This window comes from Meriones unguiculatus, chromosome 5, assembly GCF_030254825.1.
Source record: "Meriones unguiculatus strain TT.TT164.6M chromosome 5, Bangor_MerUng_6.1, whole genome shotgun sequence".
Lineage (NCBI taxonomy): Eukaryota > Metazoa > Chordata > Mammalia > Rodentia > Muridae > Meriones > Meriones unguiculatus.
In genome coordinates, this window is record NC_083353.1 from 127,016,404 (window position 1) to 127,042,208 (window position 25,805).

The following is a 25,805-nucleotide window of genomic DNA, read 5'->3' on the forward strand; positions in this document are numbered from 1 at the left end:
TTACTACTTTGTAAAATTTAAGAGAAATCCAGGGTGTTTTTTTCCTCTTCTTTTATTCTTGTGCAGTAAAATGTACTCATAAAAATATTGGTTAATAGGGCTAGGGAAATGGCTCAGTGGTTAAGAGCACTTGCTCCTTTTGCAGAAGGTTGTGATTCAGTTCCAAGTACCTACACAGCAGCTCACAACTCTTTGTAACTCCAGTTTCAGGGCATCCAGTACCTTCTAGACTAGGCAGGTACAACATGCATGTGGTACACATAAACTCAGAAAAGCACACACACGCATACACACATACACATAAAAATAATTTTTAAAAGAGATGATTACTAATTTTGGCCACCATGGAAATTGGAGCTACATCTGTAACAAAGATGTTACTCATTTAGGGCTTTCATTTATAGTGAGCATGACATAATTTAATCCTTGGAATATCCCTGGAAATCTCATTCTGAAGAAAAAATATATAGCTCCATAGCAGAACACGCTTGAGATTATGTGGCCTGCTCAGAGTCACAGCCCTTGAAGAATCCTCCTGGCAAATTTACTCACTGGTTGAAACAAAATGTAAACTAATTAATATTGTACAAAGCCTTCTAGCATTAGTCTCTTGGGAAAAGAATTGGTTTGAATTGTGCAATTTCTCAGAGCAAAGCCTCTCTTTCCTTAGGTTTAAGTAACATAAGCAACTGAATGCCAAAAATTCAATTGCTATTTTGTCAAATTTCAAGACTTGTAGGGTGTGTGGATGGAAGCTATTGATTTTTGGCTTTGAGAGTAAACTCCCTCTGGAAGAATCCTGCAGAGCTTTGATCCTAACCTGAAAGTATTCCTGCAGATTCTAGAATTGCAATGGTAAAGGAAACAATGTAGGGAATTAATCCAAGATTTTTTTTTTTAATAATAGCAAACAAATAAATATAACACAAGGCTGGCCCCTTGATGTCCCTAAAGACTGGCTGGCTGGGCGACTTTGGAAGAAGAGGGGGAGGGGTGTCTTTGTTACAAACTTCCTTCCCTGCCCTTCCTTCTGCTTCCTCACCCCCAAACCCCCCGTGGAGCTGTGTTTTCAGCAAGTAAAAATCACAAATGGTCTTTTCTTTGCTTTTTTTCCTCTTTCTTCTACAAACAAAGCTTTATCACGTGTGGTCTTAAACTTGTTGCAAATTGCAAAGAAATGGCTCAAAGGCTCCAGCTCTTTCCGTGCCCAGGGAGCTGAGATGCAGGGCAGTGCCCTTGCCAGGGTGCCCAATTCCCTGCAGACTGCCAGAAAAAAGGAGGCCAACTGGAAAGGCAAAAGAGAAAGATTGCCTGGGGACGAGACCAGACCCTTGGTCTTTTCTTTCCTCTAATCTGTTCTGGCTGTGCCCACCAGCTCTCTTGACTTGCCAGAACAACTCAGAACTGCTGTGTGCTGCTGCCTCAGTTTCCTCTTTTAGGCTGTGCCCTGTGATCCAACCCCTTGCTGAACATTCTGAGAGCAACTAGCCAGCTTTGACCTCTACCTCCAGGTATGACTTGGTCTTTTTATTTCTGCTTACATACATTATATATATATATATATTATATATTTATTAGCTTTTAATTGTGTGAGTATTATGCTTTGCTTTCCCAAGAGATATGTTGATAATTTGAAATGGATTTCTGCAAGACTTTAGTTTATCTATGAGACTTCAGTAAAAGGCAATGGGTTCCCTTGTTAGCTGGGTGAAATAGGAGAGAAGTCTAGTTAAAGAACCCAGGTAAACTCAGATCTGCTTTCATATTTGGGCTCTGATGCTTATTAGCTGTGAAGCCCCTGTCAGATTGCTTAACAGCTGTGAATCAAAGCATTTTATAAGTAGAGATGATGATATTAAAGTTCTGGGGTTACTTTAAAGATTATATATGCGTATATTAATTTAAATGATTATAATTTTAAATTAAAATATTAATTTAAATAATTTAAGTACATATGCATATATTACCCTGAAGAAAGGTGGTATTTATGATATGTGAATTTGATAATAAAGTCATTTGTAGTTAGGGGTGGGAGCTCAGTATTCTATTTAAGAGACATTACTCCTCAGCAAAAAACACAGTTTATTTTTTAAGTCCCCTTGGAGAGAAGAATCTAAGAATCAGAACACCTGGTTGGTGCAGAGGTGTTTGAGAAGGATGGCTACCTCTCTGACCTTCTCTATGATAGCCCATACAGGTTGCCTGCATCTCCATCAGTGGTCCAGAGAACAGGTCCTGTGTGTATCTGTGTGCCTCAACTCTTCCCACCTCGGCCACCTGTACTCCTTTAAAGACTAGATTCTCAAACCAACCCATGTAAACTGAGAATTCAACTTAAAAACAAAACAAAACAAAACAAAACAAAAAAAAACCCTACCAGCTTGGCTGGTTTGTTTTAGTATATGTAATAAATTATACCTTAACCTAGGATATCGGATGAAAACTTTGCCATCTGCTTTTTTATTATTTATTTTTATATTTTGGAAAAATCTACTCAGACCACAAGATAAAGGATATGTAAAATATATATCCCTCTGAACTGTGCTCTGGGCCTGCTGTGCACAGGCAGATGAAGAGAAGGGAACTTGGACTGTGGAAGGGCTTCCATTCATGCCATCCCATCTTTCCCCCATCCTTTCCAAGCACTGAGAAGCTTGCAATGCCCACAAGCTGGAGCCTCCTTGGAACATATTGCAGTCATGCTGATTTACATATTAGCAACTAAGATGCAGTTCAGTTCCAGCAAAATGTAGCGTCCAGTTTTTAGGAGTGTTTCTCTGCCAGATCACGTCAACTGAGATCAGGATATCTGTCTATTGTTCTCACCACCAGAGCACAGAATGATTGTCAGTACCTCCAAGTACAAGAAGATATCACACGGAAACATCCCACAGTTTTGAATTATTTTCAGCATGTTTTACTGTCCGGCATGAACAGCCTGTAGTCAAGCCATTTTGCTCATTTAAGGGAAGATTTAGTTCAAGTGATGTATGTTATTATTGAACATTTACTGGCATGTTCTAGTCAACCACGTTAAAATCATGTCTAATTGAAACAGCGTGTCAACAGTCCCTTAGTAAAAGTCAGCTTTAATTATTTAATTTTTGTAAAGGATCACACTTTGAATTAGAAATTTACTATTATTCCTTTTGTGTTTTAAAAATCTTTCTGGCTTATATGTCTTTATATAGTGATGTTTTTAGGCTTCTAATATTATAATATTTCTTTGTAAAAATGCATGCATATAGAAAATGTGTGTAGACTTAACAGTAAAAACTTGTCTGCAAAGTCATGCACTGAAGTCGCTAGAACTCTGTTTCTCTGCATGGAAGATCATTTTTTTATGATAGTGTTTGTCTCACTGTTTGTTTTTTTTTTTAAATCATTCCTTCTCTGATTTCTATAACTATATTTACTTCTTTGCCTTACCTTTTAGTGTCTTCTAAGATCTTATTGTGAGACAGCATCTTAATTTGTTGGCCATTTGGATCATTTGGCTGCTTGGATATTTCTCGTTTGGAGCATTAACTCTGTGTAGGCATGCTACTTCAGTTGCTGGGTAGGCTTGTCAGAAAGAAACCTACTCTGCGCCGCAGAAGCCCGTGTTTCTCGAATAGCATTTTGACTGTTCTCTTAAAGCATTATTTTGGAAAAACCAGTTTTAGTAATTTAGTATTTGCATATCATTGGTATCACAGACTGTTAACAGTGTTTCTTAGAGTTCTGATTTTATTCTGCTACTGTTGTTTTATTATTTTTACTGTTGTTTTTTTTTTTAAATCAGAAATGGATGTTGAATGATATCAACTGCTGTTATTAATCAATTGTTCCTTTTTTTCAGAGTAATCACAATTAAAAGTGTTGATCTGACTTTGGTGGTATTAGGGGGGGAGTTTATAATCTATAGGTTTGTTCTGAAGTTTCTCTTTTTATGCTGTCCTCATGAAACTTTATAACGAAGGCCACTTTAGTTGTATGAAATAGTGTCAGCCAAATATAGTGGTACACGCCTGTGATCTCAGCATTCAGGGAAGCAGAGGCAGGCCAATCCCTGTGAGTTTGAGACATGCCTGATCTACAAAGCAAGTACAGAACAACCAAGGCTACACAGAGAACCCCTGTCTCAGGGGTATGGTTTTAAAAGTGTTTTGCTCTCCTCATTGTCTATTTTTCTTTTCTAGCGTATGTCAATACAAGTACTATTTACTGGAAAGTTATTCATTTCATCAACATTTTATAATTATCTATATATCTTATGCATAATATTTGTTAATATTTTATTCATATTTCATCTTTAATCAAGACTAATATATTTTTTAAAGATTTTATTCATTTATTTTATGCCTATCAGTGCTCTATCTGCATGTGCACCTGCAGGCCAGAAGAGGGCAGTAGAAGGTATAGATGGTTGTGAGCCACCCTGTGGTTGCTGGGAATTGAACTCAGGATCTCTGGAAGAGCAGATAATCAGATAATCTATATCTTAAGGTATTTTTAAAAAGCCCCTTCTCTCCCTTCTAAGTTCCACCTATTTCCCGTAAAATAAAGAATAAAGACATCTACTCTATTTCTAAATTATTTGGGTCATCCGCTTGTTACTTTTGTATTTCAAAATGGCATACTCCTTATTGTTTTCCACTTTGAAACGCTATGTGTGAGGCCAACTGATGAAAGTTTAATCAGCCCAGAAGAATTACCTAACAAAGCCAAGTTCATTTATATATAAGCAGAAAAATCATAGATCCTGCTGCATGCATGACATTTTACTCCAGATATTATTTCTGCAGTCCGTGGAATGAGGGTTGGGAGACCTCACGTATAAGCTGGGCACCTTTTAACCAACAGGGACAGCCATGCTGTTTTAATTTCGAATCCTGTGGCATGCCTTAGATTATCAGACAGACTCCGGCTCGTGTAGAAGAAAGTGTAGCACAGGATGTGTAAATATTAATGTGAGCAGGGAGAAGTAGGGTCAGACTGCGCGAAACTGTTAGGAGTTTGCTCAGGAGGCAGAGAGAGGGGAGGGTGTGAGCTAAGCTTGGGAAGGCTTTTCCTTTCTCTAAGGCAAACTACAGCCTGTACTTTCATCTGAATTCAATCTAGGCCTCCGACATTTATCGTTCGCATTCCTTCCCCATTAGTCAAATGGTTCACAAGTTGGAGCTCTTCCCCTTTCCTTCATGTTAAGCCTTGCTTGGGTGCCACTGGAATGCTAAGGTGCTTTGGAGATCTGTGATGGTGTCAGCCTCTGCTATTCATTGAAGTCTTGGAAGCCTTAATTCTAATGAATCAATATTCAAGAGGTTGGATTCCTCTTCCCCTTCCTGCTCGCGCCCAGTTTAATCTGGCAAGACCACAAAGTCAGCAAAATTCTGCCTCGTTATTTATTCCAAAGGCAACACTGAAATTTATTCTTTGCAATAATGAGGCTCAAAGTGAAGAGATTGAAACAGAATGCTGGCTGCAGGCTCTCAATGGCAAGATTCGTTAATCAAATATCCTGTCTGAGTTTAATTGAGAAAGGTTGCCAATGTACCATGGTAAGAAGATAGTGACGCTTTAAATTAACACCTGCAGAACTGTAGTCTCCTGTGAAACGGAAATGTCTTTAAATAATGTGGATCCGAATTAAATTGTTGTTTCCTTTTAAAATCAACTCTGACAGGCTGGGATAAGAAACATTTTCATAATGGACACCTCATCCAAAGAAAACTCCCATTTGTTCCACAAAAATTCAGCTCAATCTGACAGAAGACCGTCCTTTAAAGTGGAGTATCCGTCCACAGAGGAAGCGCGGCCGTGCTGTGGTGAACTCAAGGTAGAGGGGTTGGGTGTCGTTCACATGCTTGACTTTTCCTTCCAGAGAAAATGAAGTTGGAAGAGGAAATTGCTTTCTTTTTGAAAAGAGACGCTTTACTGCAAATTACTAAGTCCACTCGCCAGGCAGTGAAATCATTTTTGCCTGCCGTGCAGGCTAGATGAATTTTTTTTTTCTCCTTTGAAAGCTCTTCCTAGACAAACAGAGGGGAGACATAGAAGCAGACATTTATTAAAGCACCGCCCTGTCCCATATATTGTACCAAGCACACCCATACTATTTTCCTTTTGTGAAAGAAAATTTGGCTTTTCTTATTACATGGAAAAGAACTGTATCTGCATAATGATAACCTCACTTCTTTATAGCATAATAATAATCATGGAACAAAATGATGTATTTTAATATATGTGAATTTATATGCATACTGCTTTTCACGCATAATCAAAACATGCCTATTAAAGATATAACCATATGCTGAAGAACCACTGAAAATTTAAGGACAAATTTAACATGTATGAACCTAAGGGACTTGGTCTCAAAAAACAACCAAACAAAAAAACAGACTGAGGGTCTCAATGCAGAATGTCCCCTGCTCGTGAATGGGCTGCGATTTCATAATAGGCAAGGCCGGACTTGTCAGGAGGTGGCACGTGGCTTATTATTTTCACTTCCTTTACTTCTGTACCCATCAATGGCTCTTTCCTTGTCTCTCACCATTATTCCCAGAGCTTTAAAGGACTCCCTTTAAAGTCCTTTGTGGAGGGATAGGCCAGAGATGGAACCCTGCATGTATTTTACATGAAAATCAGCATACATTCCAGTTGCCAAGTAACTTAGAGGGGTTGTTTTTGGGGAGGGAGAGGGATTCTTCATGGTCTTGAGGCTGATTAGAGCTGCTGCCATGCTTGAATCAAACTGTCAAAGGTAACACACTGGCTGTTTCACTGAGCTGTGTTTCCTTAGCAGCTTCTAAGCTATGCCAAGCTGGTGAGACTACCTGAACTTTTTTGTGTTTTCCAGGTGTTCCTGGGTGCCCTGTCTTTTGTTTACTTTGCCAAGGCTTTGGCAGAAGGCTATCTGAAGAGCACCATCACTCAGATAGAGAGAAGGTTCGATATCCCTTCCTCTCTGGTGGGAATAATTGATGGTAGTTTTGAAATCGGTAGGTATTAGAGAAGCCGGCCTTTCCCTTTAAGCCCAGGGTCTTTCTCCTGAGCCTGCTCAATGCCATCCTCCATTGTCTGCTGAGATCTAACCTGTAAAATTTTGTTTGGGTAAATCTGCTGGGACCTTATGCTACAATAAAGGAAGTCTATTCTCTCAGAGTATAGGCAACCTATAACAAATTCCCTGCCCCCAGTATTCCTTACTGGTTGCCTCAGAGGATTCAGTTACCCATAGAGGGGAGACTTTTCTTAGCAGAAGGTAAGGTGCTGACTGATGTTTTGGGTTGTAGCCTGTGGGAGGAGTGAGAATATAGGAGCAATCAAAGAGGCTCTGCAAAAATGTAGCCCAAACATTTCAGAAGTATGCACTTAATGTAGTTTTCTACACTATGAAGAAGAGAAAGAGCATTCTATTAGCAGGAACACAAGAGCAGAACAGACTGTAGACCTCTGTGCTCATGGATTCCTGGTTTGGCAATTGCTATAGACTCCCTCTTCAAAGAGTGATTTTAATCAGTGATTTGAAAGTGTAGGAAAGAGTGTGGTTCCAGTTGGTCTGCTCCCTGACTTAATAAAAATGAGAGCCATTTAATGCTCTTTCAGAGTAAATAAAATAATCCCCTCAGTGGTCATGGTTGTCATTTGAGACAAATAAAATTGCAGGGAAGTCTCTTAGCTGCTTTAATGTCAGCTTTACCTGGAGTGAGAGAAATATTAAAGTCTTCAACTTTTTTTAAACTTGCTATTTTGATTTTATTTGTGACTTGGGATGTCACAGAGAAAGTGATACCAATGAACATATAAACTTCTCTGGCTGTGCAAAAACCACAGCTCTCACTTCAAAAAGGATAAGAGGCAGTTTCTTTTGGAGACACCTAGCCCAGAAACCCAGACTAGACTACCCCAAATACTGTGTTCTAATGTGCTAACCACTTCATGAAGATTTTACCGTTTCAGAACAAATGAAACAATAAATTAAACTGCTTTCCAACATGTTGGTGGAAACACAGAGCAAAGTGTAAGAAACCTTTTCTGTTGGGCTCAGAGGCCATCTGATAAACATACTAGCTTTTCAGCAGGCGAAAGGTGTGTGTCCATCCAAAGGGACTTACCTAGAAGAAAGATGTCAGGTCAGAGATGGGTGATAAATGGCTATGAAGGGCATTAAGATAGCCCAAGATAATTTGGTTCTGAACCCATAAAATTCCACCCACAGGGGATCAACTTTTGTAGGTGGAGCATTCCTACAGATCTGTTCACAGAGGTTCTGGAATGAGTATCAATCACACCTAAGTGGCCATTCTGTCCACTGGGAATTGTTAAAAGTGTAGGCATTAATTCTGCATAGATTGGGCCCAAGCTTCTATTCATTTTTGTTTTAGATTTCTTCCTTCCTTCCTTCCTTCCTTCCTTCCTTCCTTCCTTCCTCTCTATTTTTTGCTTGCTTTTTCTTTCCTTCTTTTCTTTCTTATTTATTTAGTCTGTGTGTCTTCATGTGCATACACAAGTGTTCCAGGGCCATGAATGTTGTTAGTCAATAACCTCACATATATCAAGGCCATCAAGATATACACAAATTGTCTTACTTGGAGTTTTATTGCTGTGAAGAGACACCATGACCACAGAACTCTTATAAAGGAAAACACTTAATTGGGGCTGGCTTATAGTTCAGATGTTTAGTCCATTATCACCATGGTGGGAAGCATGGAGGCACACAGACAGACATGGTGCTGGAGAAATAGCTGAGAGTTCTGCATTTGGATACACAGGAAGAGACAGTAACACACTGGCCAGGCTTGGAATTCTGAGATGTCAAATCAAAGCCCTGCCCAGGTGACACACATCCTCTAACAAGGCCACCCGTACTCCGACAAGGCCATATCTTCTAATAGTGCGACCATGGGCTTATGGGAGCCATGTTCATTTACACTACCACACCAATCATACCAGTGCCTTATGTCACTGTGTGACTGCTTTGAGGGACCTCAAGATTGATGCCTGCTTTACTGATGGTCTTGAATTGAAGGACCATAGAAGGGTGATGTCAGGTGACAGTCTGCATCATGGGAAGAATGGCCTATTGTAGGAAGCTGATGCCTACTGAGAGAAGCTGACTTCCATCATGGAAGTTCATATGATGATACAAATGAGATAGCAAGCACGTTTAATTTCCTCACTCTTGGTTTCTATGTAGGAATACCTTAGTGCTGGATATGGTTAGAAATTATGTGGTATAATCTTTCTCTTGGAGTTCCTTAACAAGTCAGAAACGGGTCCAAAAGATAGCCAGTGCCAACATCAGGTCTCTACACATACACACACACACACACACACACACACACACACACACCACACACATAGTCCCAAACCTATATATAATAAAATATATATAATACATATAGTAATATATACATTCAACAATTTGGTTGAGGTTCTTTTAATTTCAGCTGATTGTCCATGGAAACTCTAGTATTTTCCAAATAGGAAATCACATGACTGAGACAGAAAACATTTTTATGTTTTTTTTTTTTAAATTCCTAAATGTGCCAATATTTTTTCTTTTCTTACTCAGTTGGCCTTGGTACTATGTTGAATTGATCTAGTGTTAATATACATCCCTTCTTTTCTGACTTAATACAATACATTTTAAGTTTCACTATTCATCAATTGATTTGTTGCATGTTTTAATTTTAATTAGTTAAATTATTATTAATAATTAGTTATTAGTTTGTTTTGCATGGTTTTTAGTACGCATACTTTAAAAGTTCAGTTACTCAGAACATTTCTCTTTCTTGTTTCTGTTCTCCATTGTTCGAGATTTTGAGACACAGTGCCTCACCCTGTGGCCCTGGCTGACATTGAACTCACTATGTAGAGCCGTTTGGCCTCAGACTCACAGAAATCCACCTGCCTTTGCCTCTGCCTCCACAGTGCTGGAACTGAGCGTGAGCACCACCGCACTAGGCTCAGTTTTTCTTATGGGTCAGTGGCTGGCTGCGCTGCTTCACTCTGTTTCTTCTATTCTGCAAAAATGTTTCTTCCCCCTGTTACATTGTGGTTTACTTGCCAGATTTCTTGTCAGAATTTCTTTCAATTCTCACAGTCTGGAATGTGCTGTAGTAGGCCGGCTGCGCTGATTATTCCACTTGCTGATGGGATCTTTCCCTCCGAATTCACAACTTTACTTGGTCTCCGATTGCCACTTCTTATACTGTCTTTGTTCAGTTTTCGTTTCTGGTGCATGAGATAACTTCGATTGTTTGCCTTTCTAAGATGTGACATTTTGGATGTATGTGCACAAAAAGAAAAAAAATCGATCGGTATGTTCAAGTGGCGAAATGTTTATTAAACTCGCAGGACCTCTTTTGATTTGATTTTATTTTTTTTTTATCAAGTACTCATGTGAGGTATGGAAGAATTTTTGTATCCAGTTTGTCATGTTTATGGGTGTGTGTGTGTTCACATGCACATCTGTGTGGTGTGTAAGCACATGTGCACAGGCACACGTGTAAACAGAAATGACGTGGAAGCTGGAAGCAGGCTTCCAGCATCTTCCCTTATCACTGTGCTCGTTGTCTTTTGAGACACTGCACCTGGTGCTCAGCATTACAGCTAGGCCAGCTGGCCCGAAAGCCTTCGGAATCTGTCAGTCTCCACACTTCCTCCCATGAGCCCCGTGCTGAGGTTACAGGCACCAGCCTCAAGCCAGCTTTTATGTTGGTGTTGAGGATCTGAACACAGCCAGACTTTGCCCCTGAGCCCTCTTCCCAGAGGCTGTAGGCTTTAAATCTCCACATATTCCTATGTATCTCTTCTGGGAACTCAGAAATTTGTTACTGTAGCAAGTACTGGAAATCTAAACTTCTGGAGATGGGACTGTGGTGAAATGGGGTTTTCATTAATGTAACAAAGAAACAGCCTTCTAATCCCAGTAGTTCATTTTTGTGAGAGTTTGGTGGAAGATACTTGGTACAACAAAAAGATTTTTATAAAATGTAAGCTGGCTCTAGAAACAGAAAGACATAATCAGTGCCTTACACTAGTTAAATGCCAAATGGATAGTCTCACGCTTAATTTTTTTAATACTCAAATTTTAAAGAGCTAAAATCTTCCAAGAGTCAAACATACAGACTTCATTTTCAGGCTACTTTTTTTCACGTCCTAATGATTATCCTTCAGGCTGTAAAATTCACCAGTCATTTTCCAGTGGACTAACAAGGTGTTCGAACAGTAGTGAATCAGATGATTGCTTGCAGATGAAAACATGCTTCTGCTGTAACCCTGGAAATACCAAGGACAGCGTCAGGGCCAGGCCACTGATCAGCAGCCAGAGTCAGCTATGGGGAAGTGTTTGCTTTTGTATCTAGATGGGAGTTCCTGCAAAGGAGATTTCCCAAATGATTACAGCTAAACGGTGGAAGGTCCTTCAGATGTGCTCCCCTAACCTGGGTTTCTCATGGGGTGTTGCCATCATGATCCACACCGCTGTATTTGAGTTTACTTCACAAATGCAGACTCCTTAACTGGATCCCATTCAAGGCACCAAGAACTGCATGTACTGAGAATGTTACACTTTTAATAGGTTTGTATCTTTCTTTGAAGCTTCTCCTAGGGATTCTTTTATGTAACAAAGCCTGAGAAATCTTCCCTTAAAATATGTTGAATCATAGGGCTCAGGAGATAGCTCATTCAGTGAAGTGTCCTGTAAACAAAGAGCTGAGTTTGATGCCTGGATACATATTAAACAACAGCAGCAAAAATTCAGACAAGATATTGGACCTCTTCTTTTTGTCCCAGAAAAGATAGATGGAGACAGGTTACAGTAGAGATAGAACCTCCAGCCTATCCTAAGTCAGAAAGTGTAAGTGAATGAAGAAACTAAGAAAAATTGTTGCAAGATCACTAAGAAAAATTTAAAATACCAACTAAAAGAAGCTTTGTATAATTTAGATTTATTTTTACACTTTAATTATGTGTGTATGTGTGTAGGTATGTGCATGTGAATGCAGGTGTCCTTGGAGGTCAGAGGAGGGCGTCAGCTCCCTTGCAGCCAGGACACAAGCAGCAGCGAGTCATCTAGAGGTGCTCAGAACCAAACTGCATCCTCTGTAAGAACAGCACCCTCTCTCCACCAACAAGTCATCTCTCTATAATGTAATTTACTGACAAAATTCTTTTAAAGGAACAAATGACCAGTCCAGGTAAAACAAAGTGGAATGGAAGTAGTAATTGAAATATTTTGACAAAAAAGGTGGTTAACGTCATGAATCTGAAGATAATTTCAGCAGCTCTTTTAGCTCCCAGGGAAGAAAGCCATGTGATGGGAAGGCTGGTTCCCATAGCGGGAAGCTCAGTGTGTGTTTGTCTTATGCTGTTGAGTGTTTTTAGGCTCCCTAACCTTACCATGAATGCTTCTACTTGCCCCCAAAGGGAATCTCCTGGTAATAACATTTGTTAGCTACTTTGGCGCCAAACTTCACAGGCCAAAAATCATAGGAGCTGGATGCCTGGTCATGGGATTTGGAACTATGCTCATCGCAATGCCTCACTTCTTCATGGAGAAGTAAGTCGAAAGCTTCCATCTTTACCTGAACTTTTCCAGCAATGGCTCATCTCCTCCTCCTGTCTTAAAAATTATAATTTTGTCTTGTTTTCTAAGGGAGGTATCTTGCTAGGATGCTCTCTCTGGTCAAATATTCAACTTACTAGATAGCCAATGATAACCTTAAATTCACAGCGTCTGTGCCTCAGCCTCCTAGTGCTGGGGTTATAGCCATTTGTTTAATTTGTGTGTGTGTTTGGGCTGCATGTATATCTGTGCACCTTGTGTGTGCAATGTCAGTGCTGGTTTGGGTTGGCAAATCTGATTTTAAAAATAAATAAATAAAATAAATAAATAAAAAATAAACAACTACAAAAACCCAACCTGATCCCCTCATTAGCAATGAAGCAAACCTTTGTTTTTAGCATGATGTTAGCTTGTCAGAATAAAATTATTCTTTATATTCAGGTACAGCTACGAGAAATATGAGAAGTATTCTTCCTCCTCCAACTTTACTGCCAACATCTCTCCATGCTACCTAGAATCCAGCAGCCCATCACCAAGCTCAATCATAGGAAAGTCACCAAACAAAATAAATGATGGTAAGATGATTTTTAAAGTTGACTTGTATTAGTGAATAATTGACCATATCAATATATATATATATATTGACCACGTCTAGCTGTGCATACCTGTATTCCAGCATTCAAAGACAGGGGCAGGAGGGATGAGCTATATATATTTTTTCCTACAGATGTGCTGGGGAGATAACTCAGTGGGGAAGGGTGCTTGTTTTGCAAGCATGAGGACATGAGTTCAAATCTGCAGTGCCTACTTCACAATCTAGGCCTGTCTGAACATTTCTATAGACACTGGGAGAGAGGGGTGAGTAGTGCCTAAAATCCACTAGCCAACCAGCCTAGCTGATATAGTGAGCTTTCTGTTCATCGAGGGATTCTGACTGGAGTCAGTGGGGCAGGCATGATGAAGAAGGGTGCCAGTGTGCTTCCGGATAAGATGTACACTGGCTGTTCACATACTTGCACTGCGTGTCCTCACAAACACACACACAGCTCCTGAATTGTAAAGCAGTGTGGTATGATCCCAGGAAGATATTTCAGCGATCAAGATCAAATCTTATGGAAATGACTACTATTTGCTTGGTGGCGACTAGGAATGTCTACCATTAGTTCCGAGTAAGGTGGGTCTTGAAATAAAAATGAAATGAGTGTCACAAATAGAAACATCAATCTAAAAGGTTAGGTAAGAAAGAAATGTGATTTTTTTCCCCCATGGTTACATTTAACTTCCTCTTCATCCCCTTCACACCTAGGTAAAAATAACTGCCACCTCCAGCGTTGCTGAGAAGACTCCAGTTAAACATTCCTGAGAGCCACTTAGCGAAGCATGTGCCTGGGAGGGGGCAGTTAGATGTGGTAGTTATGGAGGCAGTTACCATCCTCTGAGTGCCTGGACTCTGCAAAGCGGTCTTTCATCTCCATGACTGACGTAACTGTCCTGCCTCGTATGGTCAAATTATATAGCACAGCATATCCTTAAATAATCAGCTTTAGATCCAACTCTAAAAATATTGTCAAAAACCTGTTCTTTTTGCTGGAAGACATGGGCTGCTAAAGTATGTAAGATGTTCCCAGAATTCTAAAAATAGTTTATCACTACCAGATATAGTGGTAGGCAACACAGGCCATCTCTGCAGTTATCGACGCCATAAACAGGTAGAACTTGGACAAACCATGGACAACACTTGAGTTTGGAAAATACACAATTTTTATTAAAGTGGAGGTGGATAAGCTTTTGTTCATGTCATGTTTAGCCTGAGATAGCGTGCTGATAGAAAGACAAATATCTCTGTGTAGGTATAAAATGAAAAGAAAAGAGAACATAAGTTAAAGAAACACAAAGAAGCACGAATCTCTTAGGCCCCTGAATTTATCTGTGAAACAGGTGGAAGACGCAAAACAAATGTGAAGAGCTCATCCAAGCAGATTCTGATTCTGCTTTCTAACTCAGTTTTAGAGTGTAGAAATGTAGAATAAATATTTAACTTCAATAATGAGCCAGCTCTAGTCCTCTTGTTTGCTTTTCTCTTAAGAATGTGAAGGGGACACCGGCTCCTCCATGTGGGTGTATGTCTTCCTGGGAAATCTCCTTCGAGGATTAGGGGAGACTCCAATCCAACCCCTGGGCATCGCCTATCTGGATGACTTTGCCAGTGAAGACAATGCTGCTTTCTACATTGGTAATGCCTACCCCATCCAACCTGAGAAGTGGGGTGTTTGGTCTGAGCCCCAAATCAAATTCCGAATTCATCTCTCCCAAATTTAGCATGGAAGGTTTTAACACTCAGTCCCCATGCTTTCATTCAGTTAACATGTGTTTGAGATACACTGAGGATTTGAACAGTGAAGGTACTCTCACCAGCATCTGATGGATAAGGGAAACGACATTAAATTAAAAGGAAGTGGCTGTGATCTCAATGGCCTGGGACCTTGTGAAAGCATCCTCCAGGCTTCAGAGTTCAGAGATTGTTTTTAACGGTGTGTGTGCATGTGTGTGAATCTGTGTGTGCACCTCTGTGTGAGTGTATGTGTGTATGAGTATGTGTGTGTAAATAAGTGTGTGTGTGCATATGTGTGTGTTGTTTCTGCAGTTGTAGAAACTGCCTTGCATTCTATCAGCCTTGATTGATTAAAGGACATTTTATTTTATTTTATTTTATTCTATTTGAGATGGAAAGGAATACTGTCTATTGAGAGCAGGAATAAATGATTGAAAAGAAATGTAAAGAGAATATAAACAAGGCTCAAGGGTACCCCATCTGTAGATCAGGTGCCAGAGGACAAGGGAGCAGCAGGAGTCATGGTGTCCACTACAAAAGGGTGGGGGATGAGCTGGAACACCTTCCACACACAGTTGTATTGCAGATGTAAACTGCTAAGGTCTGATGCTTACAAGTGCTATTGCAAGGGCATCAAAGCACCATTTAATGGGTGTCTCTTATGCCCTGGAATTTAGCCTGAAACCAGAGCTGCAGGGATGACTACAGTGTCTTCCATGTTTCATGCTTCAGTTCTAATTTCTTGGAATTCTGACCTTTTGAAGGTGCAGCTTTTAGGGACAAAGGGCAAGATTGAAGGAGAGGCTACACCAAGGACTATTGTGCTTCTGGCTAGGCACCACAGCAACCCCTGAAGCCCTGCACAGGCACAAACAGGCTTAACTTAACTACCCGCTCTCTCTAATGGAAACAGGAACGTAACTCAGGAGCCCAAACAGGAACTGCATGGGCACACTGCTCTGTTATCCTGGGGACCCAGTAGGATTTATCTTCCTTTTGGGGTTCTCAGAGACTACACACAGTCTTTCATTCTGCTTTGTCATGAAAGACCCCAGGGAATGACTCTTCTTGCCTCTGGTTCAAGTAATCTCTGAGGAATACCTGTGTTTGAGTTCTGCCATGAAAGAAACAACAAGTGGGAGATACTTGCTGAGCAGGGCAGCCCGTGTGCTTTCTAGGGACGCTGTGCTCTGGGTAACCTGTCCCCACCATCTGCCTCTGACCTGCAATGAGCTTTATGAAAAGAACTCTACCTCCTTTGCTAGCTGCTTCTGGAGACAGCATTCTCCACAGAGCTTCCTTACAGGCTCCCTGTGAATGCGTGCACTTTATCACCAAAATGGGAAGAATCCATTTGATTGTCGAACAGAACTTGTGCTTAAGTGACCATAAAATATTTTTGAAAGATTACCAAATTAGTATAGTTCTGATTTGTTTGTCTACCTCTTGGCACAGCCATATCCACTGGAAATGGCGAGAGTCAAGAAGCCAGCTCTGCTGCTTGACACAGTGCCAGCAAAGCTGAATGGATCGATGCGGTCACTGTCCTATCTGTCACTTTTGGGGTTTGGTCTCTGTGTATTGTATTATTGGGGGCTTTCTGCATAATGATACAATTTATGTCTTTTTCTAAAAAAAAAAAATGTGTCTGACTCTTTTTAGGAAAATTCTAAAATTAACTTTAGCCACTATTTGGAAGTTTTCCTTATGCCCTGGAGATCACTAAGCACAGATAGGCATACAGCTAGATGAGGTCATTACTCCAGAAATCTTCTTGGGGTATCTGCCCCAGAGCTAACTCAAACAGTGTAACTGGCGCAGGGTAAACAGAGACCATTGACAAACTCTGACTGGCCAGGAGATCAGGTTACAGATTCACGGTTTTCTCATAGGCTTAGAGCGCTCTGAAGATGTAGTTTAAAGATAAGGGTTATACAGGGTACATCCCGAGAGAAATAAAACTCAGCAAATAAAGTAAATTGACCAAAATAACTTGTTCTTCTTTATAGCATAGATGAAACATATAGTAAAAGAAGTTAGGTGTTTGTATTTGCTATTCATAAAAAGACCAGTTAAAATATTTTCATGCTCTCAAACTACAAACACTGGCAATCTAAAAGCAGGTTGTCATATAATAAATGTGTTTGCTTTGGTGGAGACATTCTTTAGATTCTTCAAACTGTAGTTATAGGGATAATAATAATCTGATAGATATAGAATACATTATGTTCTATTTGTATTTCCTAGTTGTAACTGAACTTGTAACCCTGGACATGCAATGAAAATCAAACACATACTCTGTACCGCTTGGATAATCATTAGGCTGTGTTTGTTCTGTGAAACCTGTATAAATAAAGAAGCTCCTGGTTGCTAGTTAGTCAGAGCTGCTGTGAGAGTCCCCTCACCTTCCTGCCTGGCTCCCTCCCTCTCCTCAAAGACTCCTTATCTCCTCTGCTTTGCTCCTTCCCGGCAGCAAAGACCTTTCTACTCTGTGCTAGGGAAGCCCCAGCCCTGGAGGCCCCAGCAACCCCTCAAGTGCTAGAGTTCCCAACCAGTCAAACTAAAATTTGCTTCATTTTTGGAAATTACCTTTGTCAGGGTCTTGATGTTATTACCATGAGCCGATAGTGTGTTAAAAGCACTAGTTTCCTTCCCAGAGAACAATTTATTTCCTGATTCAGTGGAGTTGAAAAATGAACCAATGAAACACGTACAAATGAGATACTGAAGTAGTTATTTTGCAGTGATCATATTATTATTACAAATGACATCTCATTTATACTTCCTGCTTAGCATCTTATTAATTTACCAAAGCAGAGCCAAATGACAGCCATTCTTAGCCCCGAACCTCTTATGCCCTTTTTATGAATGTTTTATGTTGGTTTGGTTTGTTTTTTTGTGCAGGGTGTGTGCAGACTGTGGCAATCATAGGGCCCATCTTTGGCTTCCTTTTGGGCTCATTATGTGCCAAACTCTATGTTGATATTGGCTTTGTGAATCTAGGTAAGTAGATTGAGTATCTATGTATCTATCTGTCTATGCATCTGTCTATGTATCTACGTATCTATCTATCTATCTAACTATCTATCTATCTATCTATCTATCTATTTGCACCTTTCTGTCTCTATGAACACATGCTATGGTGCACATCAGAAGACAACTTGTATAAATTAATTTTTTCTGGTCTCCATGTGGGGCCTGGGATGGAACTCAAGTGCCCAAGTTTAGTACAGGTGCCTTTACACACTTATCCGATTAATGTATTAAAAGTACTAGTTTTCTCCCTAAACAGAATTATTTATTTTCTAAGTCACTGGAGTTTGAAAATTAATCACTCAAACACTCTCAAATGAAGGTCATCTTACCGGCCTGATTTTATTTTTTACTTATTAATTTTAATGAATTACTATAATTTTTAATGGGACTGTGAAAATATTAAATTTTGGTTTTGGAGTTTAAAAATTTTAAATTGTATGTGTACAAGTATTTGCATACATATGTGTATATACACTAAATGAGTGGTTTTTGCTGGAGGAGGACAGAAGAGGCTGTCAGATCCCCTGAAACTAGAATAACAGACAGTTTTAAGCCACCATGTGGCTGCTGGTACAATCACCCCAGCTCTACAAGAACAGCAAGTGCTCTTAACCACTGAGTGATGTCCCCAGCCTCCAATGTTTGCTTTTAATACAACATCAGGATGGTACTCCTTCATAAGGTAAAAACTTGGAGTACACATTGATGCTGAAGATGCAGGTGATAATCAGTGCAGAAGGATAAACAGGTAGTGGTTAGCATAGGGTGACCTGTGGTCTGTTCATTTAGTTATTTAAAAATCGATTGATTGATTACAATTTATTCACTTTATATCCTGGCTGTAGCCCCCTCCATTTCCTCCCAGTCCCACCCACCCTCCTTCTTCTCCCCCTCTGCCCCTTCTCTAGTCCACTGATAGGGGAGAACCTCCTCCCCTTCTATCTGACCCTAGCCTATCAAGTATCATCAAGGCTGGCTGTATTGTCTTCCTCTGTGGCCTGGCAAGGCTGTTACCCCCACCCTCCAGGGGGAGGTGATTAAAGAGCCAGCCAATGAGTTCATGTCAGAGACAGCCCCTGCTAGGGCACACACTTGGAAACTGAGCAGGGGGTCTAGGTCCTCTCCATGCAAGGGACCTCATGAAACTGAAAAGCTTTTGTAAATCAAAGGAGACTGTCATCAGAACAAAACAACAGCCTGCAGATTGGGAAAAGTTCTTCACCAACCCTACATCTGACAGAGGGTTAATATCAAGAAAATTTAAAGAACTCAAGAAGTTAAACACCAACAAAACAAGTAATCCAGTTAAAAATGGGGTACAGAGCTAAACAGAGAATTCTCAACAGAGGAATATTGAGTGACAGAAAAAACACTTAAAGAAATGCACAATGTCCTTAGCCATCGAGAAATGCAAATCAAAACAACCCTAAGGTTTCACCTTACACCCGTGAGAATGGCTTAGATCAAAAACTCAAGGGATGAAGCATGCTGGAGAGGTTGTGGAGAAAGGGGAACCCTCCTCCATTGCTGGTTGGAATGTAACCTTGAACAACTAATTTGGAAATCTGTCTGGCGCTTTCTCAGAAAATTAGGAATAGTGCTATCTGTGGTCTGTTTATTAAGGCAAATCCTCTTCTCACATAGCTGTTAATTCCAGTACATTCAGAGTTCAGACACAAAACTGTGGCTCCTGCTTGTTCTTGCTTGTCTCAGATGTGTCAACATTTATTACAGTTGACATCAACCAATAAAGCAAACATAGGAGTGGAAGTCTCCAGTGGCCAAATTTCCCTTTCTCCTAGTCCTAGCCTCTCTCCCCTGCCCCCTTTCCCCTCAACTAGGCAATTATCTTGGGGAATGGCAGCCATAATATCTAAGGACAACCTTAGACATTCAGTATGTAAATCATATGCAAGTGCTGGTGAAGAAGCTGTTGGTGGTAGGGTGTTTCACCCTCCTTACTCTCTATTGTGCTCACAGCACAATCCCAGAGCATAGTGTAAAGTTATGACCCGCTGATAGCCTTTGGTCTCTGACTTTTCAAACCACGATTTAAACAGGGAAACTAAAATCTTCCAGGGACACCTTTTCTGGAGATGGGGTGGGGTACTATGTATGAGCTCCTAGATGTTTTCTATTTTCATGTATGTTCGTGTGTCTCTATATGCATGTTTCATTGTGTTTGGGCTTATGTGCATGGGAGTGTGTGCACATGGGTGGGCATACATGTTGAGGCCTGAAGGTGATAATGTAAATCATTCTAAACTTGTCTTCCACCTTATTCATTGAAGCAGGGTCTTTCAGTCAAATTCAGTGATATAGCTAGTGTCGGTGTCTAGCTTGCTCTGTGGCTCTCTTGTCTCTACCCTGGGAGGCTGGAATAAAGGCTGGAATAAAAATCTAGGCCCACCTGGTCTTTATATAGGTGGTGGGAAATCTGAACTTAGCTCCCTCATGTTCTAAGCAACCTCCCAGACCCTGTTGGATATATATTTTTTAATGATGTGGTAGAACTGTTGCTAGAATTTGTTTTCTACAGCCATTCATTTCATTATCCTAATCTTGAAAAATTCACTTTTTAATCAACCTCTCTTTCAGAGCACATAACTATTACCCCAAAGGATCCCCAGTGGGTCGGGGCCTGGTGGCTTGGTTACCTAATAGCTGGGCTCCTAAGTCTCCTTGCAGCTGTGCCTTTCTGGTGCTTACCCAAGACTCTACCAAGATCTCAAAGTAGAGAGGACTCTGGCTCCTCATCTGAGAAATCCAAGTTCATTATAGACGACCCTGTTAGCTACCAAATGGCCCCTGGAGAAGAAATGAACATCATGGAAATGGCAAGAGGTAAATTAGATTCTCTTTGATCATGGGCTACTGTCCATCTTCTTAGTGGGATTTGAGGAGATATGTGAACAATAGCACTTGACTCCCCTCTCTGTCTGAAAGAAAAGTTAAGAAACCATTCAGGAAGCCAAAATGGAGAAGGGACGCCTTTCTTACTGAAAAAGGAATGTAAGTAGATGAGCAAAAGCTCTGCCTGTCTTCCTTCTGAGTGGCTCCACCTTCTCACTCATGGCTATATTTCTCAATAGGAGCTGTTCATCATAAGTCTGTGTGGGCAGAAAAAAAGAGGCTGTAACCCCATGCCTGAGTGCCTTTCACATATGAGACCCAACTGTTTGAACAATGCGTAGAAATGTGGGTCTTGACAAGGGTTTCATAGGAGGCAGGCAAAGGCCAGGCATGTGCTCAGGAGTTCCCTTAGGGAAGTTGGTGGCAGAGAAGTTGGCCACATGTCTTTTAAAACAATCTTGTATTTATGTTTATAGGCATTTCTCAACTTGTTGAAGTTAATTTCCTGAGTCATGGAGGGTTAGGGAGAAGAAGGAAGGTCCGTTTAACACCTAGGTATCTGTGAGCCACATTTGGAGAAAGACACTCACCCTGAGAGTTCTTGGTGTCCAGTGTGGGCTCCAAACAGGAGGCTGAGGAGAAATGCTCTGCCTCCTTGTCAGTGACACATCAGCTGGTGGGATCTGCTCCTGACTAGTTTGTGGGTTCTATGCAGTCTTCCTGTAGGAGTGTATGTGACTAGATTCAAATTTGAGCGGACTTCAGCCGTGCAGGTTTCAGTGTCCACCATGTGAGATCCTGTCTGCAAGGAGTCCATATTGTTTTTGTCTTACAGATTTTCTTCCATCACTGAAGACTCTTCTTAGAAATCCAGTATACATCTTATACCTGTTTGCAAGCACTGTTCAGTTCAATTCGCTGTTTGGCATGGTGACATATAAGCCAAAGTACATTGAGCAGCAGTATGGGCAGTCATCCTCCAAGGCCAACTTTGTCATTGGTATGCCAGCCCGTTTGTTATGTGTGTTCTCATCTTTGATGAATCTTGCACATTCTTAGTAAGATTATATTGCTCTAATTTTTAACCTAAAGTAATTTCAGGTACTTAAGATGAAGTAAAATACTAAGTTAGAAAAAATCTGGTATCATAAATATGTATATGGTAGGCATGTGCAACAAGACTTCTTTGTAGCTGAGACTGGTTGTCACTGAGAGAATCCTCCATAGTTCTTAAGGAAGGACAAATAAGTAGATCTAGCAGAAGTCCTTTTTAGGTGATTGCTAATGGTGTGTGCCTGTGTTTTACGCTTTGTTGAATTCTTACATTGGCAATATTGCATACATGGTGTCTGGGATTACATGAAGCATAACTATGCTCACTCTAACAAAACTTATGTTTGACTCAGGTGCATAGTTTAAGGTAGTTGTATTTATAGGATATTAATGTAGCTGACAATAAGAACACTATTCAGGGATCAAAACAAGAATAAAAAAAGCACAAGAAAAAACAACATTTAAACACAGGGCTATTACCCAGTGTAAAATTAGAGACTTAATGCATCTTAATTGGCTTGTTCTCTCCTTGAATATGTCACGTGAAGTCATCATTTTGAGGTGTTAAGTTTGTTCTGTTTCTTGGGACATATTCCTTTAAGACATGAGACTCTAAAATAATTTCTTTCTTCACACAACATTTTCAAGCATTTATTCTTTTATCATTATTTTGTACAGGTGTAGGGTGTTGTGGGGTTGTGTGGGTATGGGTAAATGAGGGTGTGGATGGGGGTGAGTGGGCATGTTTGCCTGTGCACATGAGTGCGGGTACCTGTGTAGGTCAGAAGAGGCTGTCAGATCATCTGGACCTGAAACTGCTGGTGGTTGTGAGCCCTCCAGGGTGTGTGCTGGAAACCAAATGTAGACTTCTGAGCCATCCCTCCAGCTCCTCTTCATGAAATATTTTAAAAATCACTCTATGTATCTATCTCTGATAACAGAAGAAAAATCTGAGTCTATCTTAAAAGACACAATTTTCTGATAACAGATTCTGAATGATGGGCACTTCATTGCCCTGTTTGCGCTATTCTTCAACATTCTTGAAGTATCAAGAGTAGATGACGGAACTTTTGCATTCCCAATATTAATTGATTCAAACTAACTCAACTTTATTTGCCTGTTGATTATTTGCCTGTTGATCAAAAGAAGTATTTTAGAATTTTCCCTCAGAACTTCTTCCATATCTATCAGTGTTGTATACTGAGGTAAGGGAAAACAAATAAATAAGGAATGAAAGTTTGAGATACTCTTTTTCATTTTTTTATGTAGTTTAATATGTCAAGACATAATTTATAATCAACAGTTAAGTCTTCAGACTTCCATGTAGTTTAATGGAATGAATAGTATACATATGTGCATGTTTACATGTGTGTTTGTGCGTGTTTATATGTGCTCATGTGAAGTAGCCACTATCTAGAGCATTCTATCACCCAAGAACATTATTACCAGCATTTAATTATTACAGCATACACTTTCTCTAGTGGCCAGAGTAGTTGTAGACTAAATTTACATAAGCCAGTCCTGCCTGTTCTTGAGCCTCATGTAAGTTGAATAGTTGATGTTCAGATTTATTCACAGTTCTGAGTAACCATGGTTGGTTCTTTTCATTAGTATGATATAGTCTGTGATATCAGTATACCAAGAATTATTTAGTCACTTTATTGGTGATAGGTTTTTGGATTGTTTTAATTTTTCGCTGCTATAGATTGCACAGCCGTGATCATTCTGCGAGTATATTCATTTTCTTTGGCTAGAGCATGGAGTAGAAATACCAGATCACAGGCAATCTGTGATAGATGCAGTAGATATTTCTGAGAAACAACATAACTGAGCACCTTTAAACATCCATTGGATGTGTGAGTGCATGCTAGTCTCCCCTCATTTTCACCAGACCTTGATGTTCCCAGCTGTTTTCATTGTGAGTTCTCACAGTAGTGATGTAGTAATGATGTGTCATTTACACACTCAACATAACACACTGCATAGGTTTACTACTTACTTCAATATTCCTCTCTACTAACTCTGGTCAGGTCATTTGCCCACATTGTTGATTTATTTTGCTTGCCAGTCTTTCACTTGGTGACTTCTGGCTACTGTATGTATTTCCTGATACAGCTTTTTCATTGAATATTGCAAACATTTCTCATATACTTTACTTTGCTTTTAAATTTTTTTCCTTTTATTTTCTCATGCAGTTTAATCTGAACGCAATTTTCTTTTTCTGTACTCCTCCCAGTTCCTCCCTGCCTGATTTGGCATAGGCCTTTTGATTTTGATAATGGTCATGACCAGGATTTTAATTAAGCCCAATTTTCAGTCTTCTTCTTTTTTGTGTTATTCTGATTATGCTTTTAAAACTGTGTATTAAGCACCCAAATCATGGAGATGTTTTCCTGAATACTCCTAGCGTTAAAATTTAATTGTTTCATTTTTCACCTGTTGGAACAATCCATTTCTAATCAAATTTATTTATATAATATGAAAGACAAGGTTCAATCCAAATAAAGAGGGAAAAAATGTCCAACACTTCTTCTCAGGAATTTTGATGAAAGCCCATGTCTTTGAAGATGTGGCTGCTCTTCATTATTCAAGCTTATACACCATTGCATCTGGGTACTTGATCTCTCCCACACTGGAGTCATGAATGAGCATTTTCTTAATTTCAAGTTGAAATCTGTTTTTCAAAAAGGAAAATTAAGAGCACTTTTTAGAGAGAAAAAAATAGAGCTGAAGAGGTGGCTCAGTGGGGAGATCCACAAGCCATCTGCACTTGCCACAGGTCCAAAGGCCTGAAGAAGAAGATCCCTGGGATAGCTTTAACAAATAAAAATAGTTGTAGTTTTTTTTTTTGTTTGTTTGTTTTTTGTTTTTTTTTTTGTGGGAGGCACAGAGGTTCTTGTGCTGTCGGATAAGCACCAGAGGTATCAGGAACAGTAAATAAAGAGTGTTGTCTTCTCAAAGGGAGATGTACCATCAGTTTTCTGCCCAGGAGGCTAGGAAGTGTTTAATCACCTGGCTGGTGGTTAATCTGTGTGGCCGAGACTGTGCTGGATTCTGCCCACACTCTTTCCTTGAGCTTGTTTTTCTCAGTTAATCTATAGAAGCCATCTTAAAGGAAGATGTCATATATACTTTACAAAGACTTTTGATGTAGTCACATCTTATGCTTTGTTGTGCACATGGGATTGAGTTAATTACCATCAGGAGACTTTTCACCAAATTGTGCCATACTTAAATAAGCCTAAAATAAACTACTTGGGGTCAGACTCTCTAAGTTTGAAACAACATGAGCTGTTGAGTTGTGTTGAAAATACCTTATTATTTCCTTATGCTTTGCTGGCTATAGTGTTCACAGAGGCCCCTGCTGTTCTTTGAGACTTTCATACTTGCATGCAGTATGCGTTGATCATAGATACCCTCACTACTGCCTCTGACGTACCTAAGAGTCACCACCCATCCATACTTCCTCCCAGCTTTATATATTTATAAATATATGTGTTTATTTATAAATATATTAAATAAATATATAGACAGATAATAGATGATATAGAAATAGACAAAGATAAATAATAGATGATAAATAGATGATAGATTGTATATATGTATATATATGTATGTATACGTATGTATAAATATGTAAATGTATATATGTATATATCCTCTGAGTCCAATTTGTGCTGCACATATGTTCATGGGTATAATACCACCCACTGTAGCATGATCTACCCACAAGCAGATACACTCTTAAAGGCACTGACTCTTTCTCTCCTAGCAGCCATAGCCAACCATCAGTAGCTCCCCTAATGGAGTCCTTCCCTTACACATGCTGGAATTTTGGCTACTTTGATCTCATGCAAGCAATCACAGCAGCTGTGAGTTCATGAGTGCAGTCTTGTCATGACCGGAAGAATGATAACTGAGAGTTTCTCAGCATTTTTAACAGAACAATGTTTTATGTGCTTATTGTATGTGTGTGTG

The 25,805-nt window shown here is 39.9% G+C and overlaps 1 protein-coding gene across 1 annotated transcript in view; it reads left to right on the forward strand.

Moving 5' to 3' along the window:
- Positions 1-1,120: 1,120 nt before the first annotated feature.
- The window catches only part of Slco1c1 (solute carrier organic anion transporter family member 1C1), a 41,224-nt gene continuing 16,539 nt past the window's right edge, over positions 1,121-25,805 (forward strand). The window contains exons 1-9 of the mRNA XM_021663184.2: positions 1,121-1,511; positions 5,666-5,818; positions 6,839-6,980; positions 12,415-12,547; positions 12,995-13,128; positions 14,640-14,786; positions 17,790-17,888; positions 20,520-20,765; positions 21,610-21,774. Coding sequence (XP_021518859.1) covers positions 5,690-5,818; positions 6,839-6,980; positions 12,415-12,547; positions 12,995-13,128; positions 14,640-14,786; positions 17,790-17,888; positions 20,520-20,765; positions 21,610-21,774 — 1,195 coding nt within the window. The 5' untranslated portion in view covers positions 1,121-1,511; positions 5,666-5,689. The remainder of the gene's footprint in view (positions 1,512-5,665; positions 5,819-6,838; positions 6,981-12,414; positions 12,548-12,994; positions 13,129-14,639; positions 14,787-17,789; positions 17,889-20,519; positions 20,766-21,609; positions 21,775-25,805) is intronic.